Source organism: Pteronotus mesoamericanus, unplaced genomic scaffold (genome assembly GCF_021234165.1).
Source record: "Pteronotus mesoamericanus isolate MK-2021 breed Mesoamerican mustached bat unplaced genomic scaffold, CSHL_Meso_final contig_56, whole genome shotgun sequence".
Taxonomy (NCBI): Eukaryota; Metazoa; Chordata; class Mammalia; order Chiroptera; family Mormoopidae; genus Pteronotus; species Pteronotus mesoamericanus.
Genome location: NW_026555201.1, coordinates 1,418,239 through 1,431,869, shown reverse-complemented (window position 1 = coordinate 1,431,869; position 13,631 = coordinate 1,418,239). Strand labels below are relative to the sequence as shown.

Genomic DNA, 13,631 nt, shown 5'->3' with positions numbered 1-13,631 from the left:
AAGGTAGCCAATGAGATATTCACCTTACAAGCCCCTAGTCTCAGATCTTGAGGTTATTCTTTTTATTCTCTTTTGTAAATTTTCATTTATTGACTTCAGAGGGAGAGAAAGGGAGGGGGAGAGAGAGAGAGAGGAACATCTATCTGTTGTCCAACTTATTTATGCATTCATTGATTTTATTTGTGCTCTGACCTGGAATGGAACCTGCGACCTTGGTGTATAGGGACAATGCTCTAACCAGCTGAGCTACCTGGACTTTTTTCCTTTTTTTTTTTTTAGGATTTTATTTATTTTTTAGAGAGAGGAGAAAGGAAGAAGGAAAAGGGGGAGAGACATTGATTGGTTGTCTCTCATACACCCCCAACCAGGGCCCTGGCCTGCAACCCAGGCATATGTCCTGACTAGGAATCAAACTCTCAAGCTTTCAGTTCACAGGCCAGCGTCCAACCCACTGAGCCATACCAGCCAGGGCTTGAGGTTTTTCTTACTAGTCCCAGCTGCCTTTATCAACAAGGACCCAGAGTTATACGTATCAGAATGCAGCGAGGGAGAATCTCTACTGACATGTCTTGTTTTGCCCAGAGCATGCTTTATATTCATCTCAAACCTGAACTATTATATTCTCAGCCAGATTGTTAAAGAAAATAGAAGTTAGTGAAAGAAGTGACATGGGGTAATAAAATGTTTTCAGATTTTAGACAAGTTGTCACAAATGAGACACTGATCCCTTCCTTCCCTTACTCCCATTCCCCCAAAGGGTTAGGAGATAAAGAAGTTGGAGTAAGACAAGGGAAGCCAGAGAGAAACCTGCCTGTTGTATACTTTTATAAGGCGTCTGTGAGCAAAGGCCATTTGGGAAAGGTTTGTTCCTTGCTGCGGCAAGAGCTAAGAAAACTTGCACTGGAGGAAAAGTACAATAACTTCAAATAATGAGTCACAAGTTTTGCAGAAGAGTACAAGTCATTCTCATGTAATGTGATGGTCTGGGGTAGTGGTTGTAGTAACTTCCTTGCACATGCTCACACCTGTAAATATACAAATATATATCCATCTGTCTATACAGACATATATATCATACACATACACATATATAACATCAAGTGCTTAAAAATCAACAATTCCTGTTTCCCAGTCATTGAAAACTTCTCTGCCAGAAGGCAAGTGGTGGTCTCTGCTTTAACACTCCCAGGAAGGGGTGGAAATTGGGAAGAGGGGAAGCCATTACCTTGCCCCTCTTTCTCTTGGATTACTGTGTTAGTTTGCTTTTCATGAATCCTTTAATCCTAGTTTTGCCCTCAGATGAGCATTGTCTTTTCTCTACTTTATATGACCACACTGTTGGCTTCCTCTTTACAGATAGCCTTATCACTACTTAAAAGGGCTAGTGACTGAGACGCAAAAAGCAAACAGACCCACAAAGAACCCCACATACACAGGGGAAGCGAGCACTCAGCAAAAATTTGTTGAATGAATGAAAGATACAAATAAGTTCTCCGTTGGCGGTAAAGCAGAAAGGCGACAGCACCACCTCTTGTTCCCCAGACACCCGCCCAGCCCTCAACATGGAGTGAGAGACTAGGAGTGAGACTGGAGAAGGCCTGCAGCGCGAGTTGGCATCTGGGTGGCCCAGGTTGCCATGGCACCGCCTTAGACTCCACCCTCGCTCTTCTTCTTCCTCCACTCCCACTTGCCTCCCCCTTCTCTCCCGCCCCGGCCTAGGTAGTGGCAGCTAGTCACGTGCTCTGCCGCGTAACCACACCTCCGCTCCACCGAGAACTGTCAGTGGTCACGTGGGATAGCAACAGATCATATGGCTTCCATCGCCCCTCCTCCCCCCTCCCCTCACTGCCCCCTAACCGGGCAAAGCCACTCCCGGCCCCTGTGCGCATGAGTGACTGGTCACGTGCCCCGAACGTCCGGCGTTCGCCCACCCCCGCCCCACCCCCGACCGAGTTTCCGCGCGCTTCTTTGGCAGCTGGTCACATGGTGAGGGTGGGGGTAAGGGGGCCGCTCTAGCTTGCGGCCTGTGTCTGTGGTCGGGCCCGTGGCGTCCAGCTGCTTTGAACAGACCTCAAGTGTATGGCGCCTCAGGAACCGGCTCCTGGGCCCCGGTAACGGGCCGACCCCGCATCTCCCGGCACGGGGTGAAGTAAGTGCAGACCCTTCCCGGGAATGGAGACCGTTTTCGCGTACCATGGCTTCCTGCGCGGTCTAGTTACCGAAGGGTCGCTCGAGGGCGGGAAGTGGGACGGTGTAATCTGGTCCTTTGTGGTTGTAGGGAGGGATAGTTTTAGGGGCTGGGGTGTAGGGTCTTCGATGCAGAGGGCGTGTCGTGTAGGATCCTACTTGGGCCGGGCTGGACGGTCCCAAAGGAAAAAGCATTTTTTTTAAATTCTAGGGCCTCACGTGGCTGAAGGATTTGGGGATAGAGTCATTGTGTCACCTGAGGCACTGGCCTCGAGGAAGGGTGGAGAAGGGATGCTGGTGGTGGCGTCTTTGTGATCTTTTTGTGGGAGTTACTTTGTTGCTGTAGGCTCATACCATCCGAACTCTGGAGGAGAATTTCGGTGGTAGGAGCTTCTGTGATTGTAGGGTCTCCTCTGATCTGAGAATGGCTACTCCTCGATATGAGCCAGTGGCGGAGATTGGTGTTGGTGCCTATGGGACGGTGTACAAGGCCCGTGATCCCCACAGTGGCCACTTTGTGGCCCTCAAGAGCGTGAGAGTCCCCAATGGAGGAGGTGCTGGAGGGGGCCTTCCCATCAGTACAGTTCGTGAGGTGGCCTTACTGAGGCGGCTGGAAGCTTTTGAGCATCCCAATGTTGTCCGGTGAGAAGGTGGAGGGTTGGAAGTGGGTAGTAAAGGGGAAAAGACACCTGTAGGTGGGGAGTGGTGGTCAGGAGAGAAGTGGGGGCCCTAAGGAAATAGGGAAGACTATGCTGGGGCCAGAAGGGATTGATCAGCGAGTGAGTGAATATTTGTTCTGGCCAGGCTGATGGACGTCTGTGCCACCGCCCGCACTGACCGGGAGACCAAAGTGACCCTGGTGTTTGAGCATGTGGACCAAGATCTAAGGACGTATCTGGACAAGGCACCCCCACCAGGCTTGCCAGTGGAAACCATTAAGGTGAGTGGGATGGGCCAACAATGAGAGGTACATGGGACCTCTGCAGTAGAAGCTGCTGCGATTTCAGATATGGCACCTAATTTCCAGTTCCTCTGTACCTCCCCCTTCCAAACCAGGATCTGATGCGCCAGTTTCTAAGAGGCCTGGATTTCCTTCATGCCAACTGCATTGTTCACCGGGACCTGAAGCCAGAGAACATTCTGGTGACAAGTGGTGGGACGGTCAAGCTGGCTGACTTTGGCCTGGCCAGAATCTACAGCTACCAGATGGCACTTACACCTGTGGTCAGTAGGAAGATGGTAGCCAAAATGGGTTCTGGTTGAGGGTAGGAGAGCGATTGCCTGTAGCAGTTCATGCGTTTCATGACATCAGTTAAGCAGTTGTGGTGTATGGCAACCCATAGGGCCCTCATCCGCTTTTCTTATTCCTATTAGGTTGTTACGCTCTGGTACCGTGCTCCGGAAGTTCTTCTGCAGTCTACGTATGCAACACCTGTGGACTTGTGGAGTGTTGGCTGTATCTTTGCAGAGATGTTTCGTCGAAAGTATGGGACCCAAGTATCCTGAACAATTTTGAATTTCCCAAATCTTATAAACCACACCCATATCCTGCCTGTTTGTTTTTTAATTTTGTTGATTGCGGGGGAAGGGGAGGAAACATCAATTTGTTGTTCCACTTATTTATGTATTCATTGGTTGATTCTTGTATGTGCCCTGACCAGGGATTGAAACCACAATATTGGCATATTGGCACAACTCTGTAACTGAGCTGCCTGGCCAGGACAGAACCCTGCCCATTCTTTCGCTTGAGTACTACTGACCATCTTGTCCATAACCAGAAGCTCTGAAATGTTCTGGAATTAGGAACTTATTATCCCTTTAGTTTCCATATCGTCTGGGGGGGGGGGGTTTGTTCTTTAAAGATTTTATTTATGTATTTTTAGAGAGGGGAAAGGGGAAAGAGAGGGAGAGAAACATCAATGTGTGGTTGCCATGTGCACTACTAGGGATCTGGCCCAAAACCCAGGCATGTGCCCTGATGGGAAATCAAACCAGCGACCCCTTGGTTCACAGTTAGGCACTCTATATCCTTTGGGCCACACCAGCCAGGGCCATACCCTCTGTTTTGAGCCACTAAGCAGTAACCATTCTACCACCATATCTTTGAAAATGACGTCTATGTCCCTTCTCACTTTAGGCCTCTCTTCTGTGGAAACTCTGAAGCGGATCAATTAGGCAAAATCTTTGAGTAAGTGAGTGGCAAGGGGAAAAATATGTTCATTCTGAGTCTTGCTACTACTCAGTCTTGGAGATGGAGGCTGGAGCAGGACCCCACCCTGACCAGAGTTCTCTTGTTCCCCCATAGCCTGATTGGGCTGCCCCCAGAGGATGACTGGCCCCGAGATGTGTCTCTGCCCCGAGGAGCCTTTTCCCCCAGAGGGCCCCGCCCAGTGCAGTCCATGATACCTGAGATGGAGGAGTCTGGAGCACAGCTGCTGCTGGTACTGGGTTTGGGCATGGGCATGGGGTGAGATTGGGGTGGGAAATGGAGCAGAAAAGGCACCCAAATCATCGTGGTTCTTGAGACTTGGTGGATGGGCTAGTCTGTTGCTACTTTGATTGGCCATCTGTACAGAGGAATGTAGAAAATAGTCCACTCTAGGTATTGTTGGGGGTAAGCAAAAGTTTGGTGTTTTTTTTTCATGGTTTTCTGACCTTTGCCTCCCCTCAGGAGATGCTGACTTTTAACCCACATAAGCGAATCTCTGCCTTCCGAGCCCTGCAGCACTCTTATCTACAAAAGGCAGAAGGTAACCCAGAATGAGCAATGGAGTGGCTACATTTAGAACCAACAGAAGAGAACCGGTCATTTACCTACCTTTGAACACTTGAGAGCCCCCGACTGAGAAGGAGCTCTGTGCCTTTTTATCTCTGAGGCTTTGGAGGCTGCCTCCAACTTTTTACAGAGAATACTTCGCTGACTAGCATAATGACATTCCCCTCCCCCACTCCTTTTGAGGCTTATCAGTCTCCTGTTCTCATATTTCCTTACACCAAGGAATATGTCCCTTGTTCTCCCCCTCCTTACCTTGATATTGGGTCCTTTTTTATACAAGAAAAAAACAAAGAAATATGGTCTTTTTTAAAAATGTTTCTTCCTTTGATTGGCTTTGTCATTTGGGGATTTAGAAAAACCATTTGGAAGATGGATTTCCCTGCAGAATCTGAAAGATTCTCCTTAGGTCACAGGGCCTACATAGTCAGTGGAGCCCTTCAACTGGTAAGAAAAAACAAGGCATTTGATCTGCTTCTTTGTGTATGGAGTTTAAATGGCTTTTATTTTTATATTCACTGAAGTTCCCCCAAACTGGGTGCTGCTTATTACAAGAAAGAGTTCTTGGTGGTTTTCTCTGTCTCTGGTTTTCCCTTGGAGGCAGGCCAGGATGTTTTGCGGTGGTCCAGCATATGGAAGGGAGAAGAGGGGAGTCAGCCAGGAATGAGTCCAACCCCCATACCATCTCATGCACTCCCAGGAGCTTCACATATCCACTCAAGCAGATAAGTTGTTTTTCCTTAGTCCTTATACTCTTGCTCCCACCAGAAGATGTCAAGGTGGAGAGCCTGGCTATTGAGTCACCTTTAGAGGATGGCAAAGGGCCGTTCCTTTTTCTCAAACAAAAAAGGCTATTGACCCTGGGTTTTCCCTAAGGGAGTAAGAATCAGCTTAGGGAGAGCAGGAGTGAAGTCAGAAGGATCCAAAGTCTCATAGAAAGGCACTGGGGTTGGCTCGAGGATCCTTCTGATTCCGAAATCTCATTGCAAGCCAGACACCAAGAATCTACAGAAGGAAAGGGAAAGAGGTAAGCACCAATTCTGAATCTGTGAGGCTAACATATAAAGAAAGAGTATATGTGAGGGGACTGGAGAATGTTACCTCTGTAAAGCTAAAGAAGAGTCCAACACCCCCCAGGATTTTCAGGGCTTCATCTGAATGCTTAAGAAACTTTTCTCCACACATCTGGCATGTGGGCCTCTGGACCTTGCAGCCCTAGAATAAAATGTATGTGTGTGCGCGCGCATAAGATGCAGAGTTGCTAAGCCACCCTCTCCTGATACCTGTGGTGAATGTTCCTAAAAATTACTAGTTTTGATCAGTATTCTATAGATTGAAATCCCACTTGGCTAATTCTCTAGCCTCTGTATCCATCCCGCCTCTCAACACAAGAGCACACAACCCCAATACAAGACAGCTGCTAGAGAGAAGCAATCATATTCAAACTCAAATCTGCCAATTTGGGCAGTGTTCTTACCCTGTTTCCCTACCCAATCCCCTTTCCCCACCAACTCACTGCAGTGCAAAAAGAATAATCTTGCTGATACAGGGTTGTGAGGTTGAATAAGCCACAACAATCAAAACTTCTTTCCAGTTCATCCCGGGTCTGGTTGCTCATGACCCACCAAGAAGCATTGATGACATCTGTCTGGAGGACATATAGGCAGAGGGAAATTACTTGATGCTGCTAACCTTAAGGATCTCCCTACAATTTGACTGCAGTTCAGGTGCCTCAATTTACCTATTCCAGCAAAGGGGGTCAACATCCTTCAGGGGGAAAAGAAAAAAGTATCAATTATACAGACTCAGTGATAAATATCCACTTAAGTTCTCCTAGCTCCTCAAGTAAAATGAGCCAGACACTCTAGAGGAGGCAAATGGCTAAGGGTCTAAGTAGGAGATCTAAGACTGTTCTTTGGGGCCAGGCTGGCAGGAAGTTAGGGGGGAAATGCAGATGCTCGAAAGGGCATCCTCTTACCTGTTTGCTTCGGTTAATGGCCAGACATGAGCAAGAGACTGCAAACTGGAAAACGAAGACCAAACCAAGGATGATCATGTACTGAGAGGCAGAGTTAAGGGAAAAAAAGTCCTAGATTCCATTTTGTTTTACCTGTAACTACTGTGTGATCTCATCTGTTTATACAACTTACACATGTAAATTGGAAACAAAATCACCAGCTTTGTTTTCATAGAGACACGTTCCCCAAGATCCCTGAGGGTCTAATTTCTTCACAGACCACTCGGCCCTCCCAAGAGCCCTACTGCCCCATCACTTCAGGTCAGGATACAAAGAAGAGCAATACTTGGTGGTGGTTAACAGCGCCCACCAGTCCAGCCACAGCGATGAGAAGAAGGAAGACTCCCACAGCAATGACTCCGCCGATGATATGGATGCTGGACACCAGACCCAGGCCCTTACCCCAAGCAGCCACTCCAATGAGCAACAAACCTACCAGCTACGGGAAACAGAAAGCAGGATACATCTCAATTCTAGCGTGCAGCACAGCCAATGGCCATACAGGGCACCGGGGAAAAAAAGAAGAGGGCGTGTTATGGGGACCTGGAACGACCCTGGGCACCCCTCCCATCGGAAATCAGAATGGCTGGAATGGAAATGGGGAGTATGGCAGGGATAGTAATCTATGAATATAACTTTAGCTTCATCCATCACTTTCCTACTTTGGGAGAAACTGAGTTGCACAGAAAAGAGGGATGGGCCTCTGTGCTCAGAGCCCCCAGTTCATCTCCCCGACCACCGAACAAATCCTCTGATCACCGGAAGTCTACCCCCTTCCCACGGAAGTCCCCAGGAATTCCGTCTTCGCCGGAAGTTCCTAGGAATCTTCCCGGAATACCCAGTACACCCTTCTCCCCACCGGAAGTCCCCTGGAGAATCTCTCCACTCGCCTTTCCGCCCTGAAGCTTCCCCCACCTCCAAAACCTCACCATGTAAACCACGTTGAGCGCGCACAGTGCGTTCTTGGAGCAGGCAAAGCCACCGCAAACCATCTCCCCAGCTTTGGGGACCGAAGTGGTCCCAAGGACTTAGGGAGAGGGTCTTAGAGACGGCGTTCTTGGGCCCCGACGCTTCTGTCTCTTTAAATCTAGTTCAGCCAAACCCAATTCTCTGCGCCTGCACCTTCCCACCCCTTCCTCTGGATTGGTGAGATTCTCGGCTAATCCAGGACGTGGATGGACTGGATGCCAATCAATCTGCATTGCGTTACTGACTCGCCTCTCGGCCCCTCCTTTAGGTTCTTTATAGGATGAAACTTAAAACTGGAGGCAGGGTTTGCAAAGGTTCTCGTAGGGATCAGATCCTAAACTTCGAAACCCCGGATTGAAGGCGAAGCTTTCCTTGGTCGCAGTTGGAAAAGTGCTAACCCGAGAGCGGAAGCTCTGGGGAAAACTACGGTGAAGAAAGAGAAGGTGCGAATTCGCCGTTTCCCTTTTTCCTGCAGTGACCTCATGATGATGCCATTGTTTGTTATTATTTCATCACACTCGGGAACACCCGGAGGAGCAAACTATTGAGCCCAGCCACAGAGGCCCTGTGTTGGGCACAGCTACAGCCAGCCAATCCTTACACGGTTGCAAGCATGTCCACTAGTACACATGTCCTGTTCTATACCCGCCCCCCCTCCGCCTCCGCCCTTCCCTAACGGGTGTGAATTGTGCTGGAAATTAAACGTAAAAAACAGCAGCCTTGGCCGGGGTATTGCTGTGAGAAAGCCACAAGTACAGACTTGAGTGTGCCCCCGTCGAAAATGACGAGGGATCTGGAATATGAATAAATCTGAGAGTAAGAGGGAGTCTCCATAGTTTCACTCTGGGGTGGGCACAGTGATTGGTTGATCAACATGTGTTCATTACTGAATTCGTGCTTTGGCACACTGCCATTTTTTTAAAGGTTTTATTTATTTATTTTTAGAGAGGGGGGGAGGGAGGAAGAAGGAGAAAAACGTCGACGTGCGGTTGCCTCTCGCACGCCCCCAGCTGGGGACCTGGCCCACAATCCACACATGTGCCCTAACTGGGAATCCAACAGGCAACCTTTCAGTTGGCAGGCAAGCACACAGTCCACACTGGCCAGGGCTGACACCTTGCGCTTTTTATGGGAATGGGAAAAGACAAAGAAGCAGTCTTGGTATGAACACAAATGAAAAATCTCCCTTCAATCCCGCAGAACAATTTAATGTGTGTACGTGGATTCTGTGACTGCATACACAGCTGATAGTTTATTGCTAGTCAGACTGCATGGGTTCCAACTTTGCCACCCACTGTGTAACCTTTGGCCAGTTAATTAAGCTTTTTGTACCTGTTTCCTCATCTGTAAAGTGGGAATAAATGATAATACACCTACCCCTTGGGCTGTTGTGAGGATTGAACGAGTTAATGTATGTAGAATGCTTGGGACAGTACCTGACACATAGTAAATACTCAGTGTTAGTTATTGTTCAGACTATTTTACAGGTTCCAGTGGGTAATTTCAACCTCAATTCCCTTATCTCCAGCTATGGAATATTCACATAGTTATAATCCTCTATCTTTCATAAGTTAATATCAAGAACATATGCAAGAGAAGAGACATTTGGCAGGGCCAGAAAGGAGTCTTGAAACAAATTAGTAATTAGTAATTAAATCAAACTATCTACCATTTCCACCGCCCCCCAGTCCTCCCTGAATTTTCATTCAGTCCTTCAATTCCTCATCCACCCTCTTCTCTTTCAAGTCTGAAACCAAGGGCAAGACAATTTCAAGTCCTAAACCAAGGGGGACTGGTTGGCAAGTATCTTGGGTGGTGTAATGAAAGGTTATGAGAATTATAATCAGAAGACCTAGAGCCATGTTTTTGTTTAACCTTTTACTGGTCTCTCTGAGCTTCAGTTCTTTTTGCTGCAGACTAGGGATAATAATCCTACCCCTTGGGCCTGTCATAAAGATGATACATATGAAGGTGTGTTGTAAACTATTGTGTTATAGACAAGTTAATTATCATGAAAGTAATTGAACATGGAGCATGGTGGTTTGGGCAGTTATAGATTACTGTCCTCTTCCATAACCTGTTCTCCCCATAACTGCTTGGCTCTTTTAATCAGGAGGTGGTTGCAGTGGGGTAGCTGACCCAGGAAGGGTTACATTGCAAAATATAAGTATACATTCTCTTTGGATGTGTATAGAGTGGGTGGTGATTACAAATATAAACAGGAATGCAGGGCTGTAAGAGTGGCAGGCCTAGTGTGTATAGATTCCTGTGAGAATTTGAGACTGAACACAAATCTGTAGGTCACCAAGAGTTTGGGATTGCACCTGGGACCTGGCTTGCCACATTCTCCCAGCACCAACACCCATTTTAATTAGCCACCTCCCACAGGAGGCCCTAGGATGTGTGATGCTTGTTAAGGTCTCTACCTCCACCTGGCTGGGGAATCTTAGCAGAGGCTGGCTGGTAGAGCTGATGGGCCAACGCTAGGGGGGGTGGCTCATGCAGGAGGTAGTGCTGTCCCAGGCTGTGGGTTTGAAACTCACCAGTCAGGAAGTGAGGCCGACAGACGGAAGGGCGGGCAGGGGCGGGGAGTTCTGGGGAACAGCAGAAGGGGCCTTCTAGGGTTCAGGGGCTGCAGGGCCATGGGCTTCGGGGCCAGAGGTTGCTGTTAGCCTGGCAAGACAGGACCGGGTAACATGCATGCCCAAAGGCAGTTGGCTGTAGCTGCAGTGAGAGCAGAAGTCAGACGACATGAGGTAGCCAAGCAGGCTCTAAACCGCCTCAGGAAACTGGCAGAGAAGGTGAGCGATTCAGAACTTCGGGACAGCATCCAGACCTCACTGAACAGCGTACAAGGTAAGAGAAGGGTTAGGTCCCAACTTGGGTGTATCAGGGACCAGCAGGGGCACAAAAGGGTTTGTTGGGTCATACATCGTTTCTCAATCAGCCACTGCCTCGTAGCTTCCAAGATGGAGCCGGGATTCAGGGACAGAATACATTTGGAAAGGATGGAAAAAAATAGGGGAGGTGTCATTCTTTCTCTCTCCCCAACTATGATTCTTCTCCCCGGGGATCAAAATACAGGTCACCGCTGAGCTGACCTTGGAAATGGAGAAGTGGATGAGCATGGGGAAGACAGGCTCTGACAGACCCATGGTAGACTTGGACCCTGCCTGGGGAGGCCGGGGCAGGAAGCAGCCTAGGGCAGGAGGTTCTGGGACTGGATAATGTGTTCATTCCCAGGACCCATGAGGGATCAGTGACCTCTTGTTCTCCAGCTGTAGAAAGAAACACACACACAAATATGTACACACATTAAAATCACCACACAGAGAATCTCAGGCTTCCAGGCACACACTAACATTCACACAGCGTGCTCTGCCCAGCTGAAGTGCAGAGGAGTCCCCAGGCCTCTTCTCAGTTCCCTCTCTTCCCCATGCTCCTGTTTCTGTCTTCCCCCAACACACCTTCCGCTCTACCTCCTTAGTGCCATTAGAGCAAGTGATGACAGTACAGGAAGGAAGTGCTGCCATGGCAACACCATCCACCACATCCTCCTGCCCACCCCAGCCTTCAGTCCTGTGGTGGGGCCCTGGCAGGAACAGCTCATCCATCCACCAGGCACTACCACCAAGGAGCTGATGGAACTGGAGTTCTCTCTGGACTGTTCTCATCTCATTACCTCCGTGGAGGCAAAGAACTAACAAAAGTGGGCTCTTTGGCTCATGAAAGGTGTCTAGGAGAAACACATCCTCCATCATATCCTGGTCTCTTTCAGCCTCTCCGTTCTTAGCCACCTACTTGGGGGTGGCAGGTGGGGGCAGTCAAGAAGCCATTCTTTCCATCAAGGATACCTTCTACCGGATCGCTCTGCTGGTAAAGGCCACGAGAGCATAACTTGGAGAAGGAACAGTTTGGTCCCAGTTCCTAAGGGAACAGTCTGATGGTACCCTTCCCATTGCCTTTCTGAGGCTAGTGCCTCCCGTCCCCCACCTCTTGACAAGAACTACAGCTAACACCTCTCCTACAGCATTAATTGTTGGAAAGGCAGACCTAGGGGGAGTGGCCCCACAGAGACTTCAAGGGAGGCAATCCAAGCGCCACCCCTGTAGAAAAAAAGGTGGAGGGACTAGATGTGTTAGGTCAGGTAGAGGAGCTCTGCTTAGCTCTGGAGAAGGAGGGAATGAGGAGGGATATAGGCAGAAATCTCTGAGAAGACTCCACCCTCCGTGAGTGATTTGTTTCATTCTGGCCCTAAGAGTCAGGATTCTGTTCCCTTTGAATATAAAGGAAAACTGAGGCTACCAACGGAAAAAAGAAAAATTAAGCCAGGATCGAAACCTCCATCACTCTTTCAGAAGAGACTACTGAAGAGACTCCTGTCCTGGGGATGGTGTCATCCTGGTGCTGCTGAGGCAGAGGTGGGGTGGGGCACTGGGCAAGAAGCTGCTGACCTTGGGACCGGCCAGCGGAGGGACTGGGTACAGGTCTTGGGGAAAACAAAGGGCACCCAGCATCTCGGTACGCCCCCCCACCCTCAACCCCTACCAGGCCTGAGCGCACTGCCGGCTCCTGCCTCCAAGAGCCGCCCACGACTGCACTATTATAGTCTCGGCTGCGTCAGGAGGATGGGACGCCAAATTAGGGGAACGCTGAGACTCCCTGAGTCCAGGAGTGTGGGGAGGCCTCCCACCCCTGCTGGGTCTTGGCCTCTGTCCCCCAGAGATCTAACCCTTTAATCCTTCCTCCTGGGCTTGAGGACAGTAAGCCTCGAATTCCTGGGTCCCTAGAGGGGTGGGAGATACAGAGCAGACGTTTTCCTCTTTAACCTTCTAAACGAGCCCCACCCCAAAAATCTCAGGAGACCGAACAGGAACCCAAAAGAAGCTGGCTCCTGCTGCCTCAGCTGAGAGGCTCCTCATATGCGGGGGCGCTAAATATCCCACATGTGGGTAACCAGATGTGAGGATGGTGCCTCCATGAACCCCAAATTCCATGGCAGACCCCCCCACACACCACCATAAACATCGATCCCTCCTGTCTGCTTATCCCCGCTGTTTCTGAGGCACTCTTGGAGCTACGGTTGCTATGGAGACCGTGCATTTTGGTATGGGGGGGTGTCAATCTGTAGATATATTCCTTCTCCTTCTACCTCGAGCTGAAGCCTTTGATTCACTTTTCAGCCTGGGCTCCTCCGAGCCCCCAGATGTCTGCATGGACAATTCTGAACGTGAGGCATGAGGCAGCCCCCTTCCTCCTATTCTGCTAAGTTCCATGGTTGTCCCCATCTCCAGGGAACACTTTTCAAGTTCACTTTGGGACAGTTGGGTTCAAAGCGTGGCCCCATCGATGTACTGCGTGAGAGGGTGTGGAGGTGGTCGAGGCGGCTGGGTTATGGGGAAAGGAACGCATGCAAGAACCTGGGGGGAGATAAGCAAGGTCCTGGGAAAGGGATTTCAGGGTTCTCCACTTCCCAACTTCAGCTTCTCCAGAATTAGCAGTGACCCCGAATTTGCTCCGTTTTCGCGGCGGACTGCTCACCCGTAGACTGATTTTTGCCTTAAGTCCTGAAATGCCACACCCAACAGTCGCGCTCCCTAACTGCTGTGCTAGGGGAGGGGGCTAGATTGTCGGGAGTAGGTAAATCCAAGTTCCAGGAAATCCAGCCCAGGGTTTGGGAGGGAA

The 13,631-nt window shown here is 49.4% G+C and overlaps 2 protein-coding genes across 4 annotated transcripts; one reads left to right on the top strand and one right to left on the bottom strand.

Annotated features, from left to right (window-relative positions):
* Positions 1-1,955: 1,955 nt before the first annotated feature.
* On the top strand, positions 1,956-5,441 carry CDK4 (cyclin dependent kinase 4). 2 transcript variants are annotated; one of them, XM_054580007.1, is made up of 8 exons: positions 1,956-2,149; positions 2,593-2,829; positions 2,992-3,127; positions 3,244-3,411; positions 3,562-3,671; positions 4,325-4,375; positions 4,493-4,628; positions 4,859-5,441. In XM_054580007.1, the coding sequence occupies exons 2-8, from the start codon at positions 2,612-2,614 to the stop codon at positions 4,949-4,951; spliced, it is 912 nt and encodes a 303-aa protein (XP_054435982.1). In that variant the 5' UTR covers positions 1,956-2,149; positions 2,593-2,611; the 3' UTR covers positions 4,952-5,441. The 2 variants fall into 2 exon arrangements, with proteins under 2 accessions (XP_054435982.1, XP_054435984.1); XM_054580009.1 differs by lacking the exon at positions 1,956-2,149 and having other exon boundaries at positions 2,591-2,829.
* On the bottom strand, positions 5,436-8,102 carry TSPAN31 (tetraspanin 31). Of its 2 annotated transcripts, none has more exons than XM_054580010.1 (6): positions 7,907-8,102; positions 7,249-7,416; positions 6,939-7,019; positions 6,477-6,608; positions 6,062-6,175; positions 5,436-5,965 (listed from the first exon to the last, which is right to left on the bottom strand). In XM_054580010.1, the coding sequence occupies exons 1-6, from the start codon at positions 7,967-7,969 to the stop codon at positions 5,891-5,893; spliced, it is 633 nt and encodes a 210-aa protein (XP_054435985.1). In that variant the 5' UTR covers positions 7,970-8,102; the 3' UTR covers positions 5,436-5,890. The 2 variants fall into 2 exon arrangements, with proteins under 2 accessions (XP_054435985.1, XP_054435986.1); XM_054580011.1 differs by lacking the exon at positions 7,907-8,102 and adding an exon at positions 7,521-7,722.
* Positions 8,103-13,631: the final 5,529 nt, after the last annotated feature.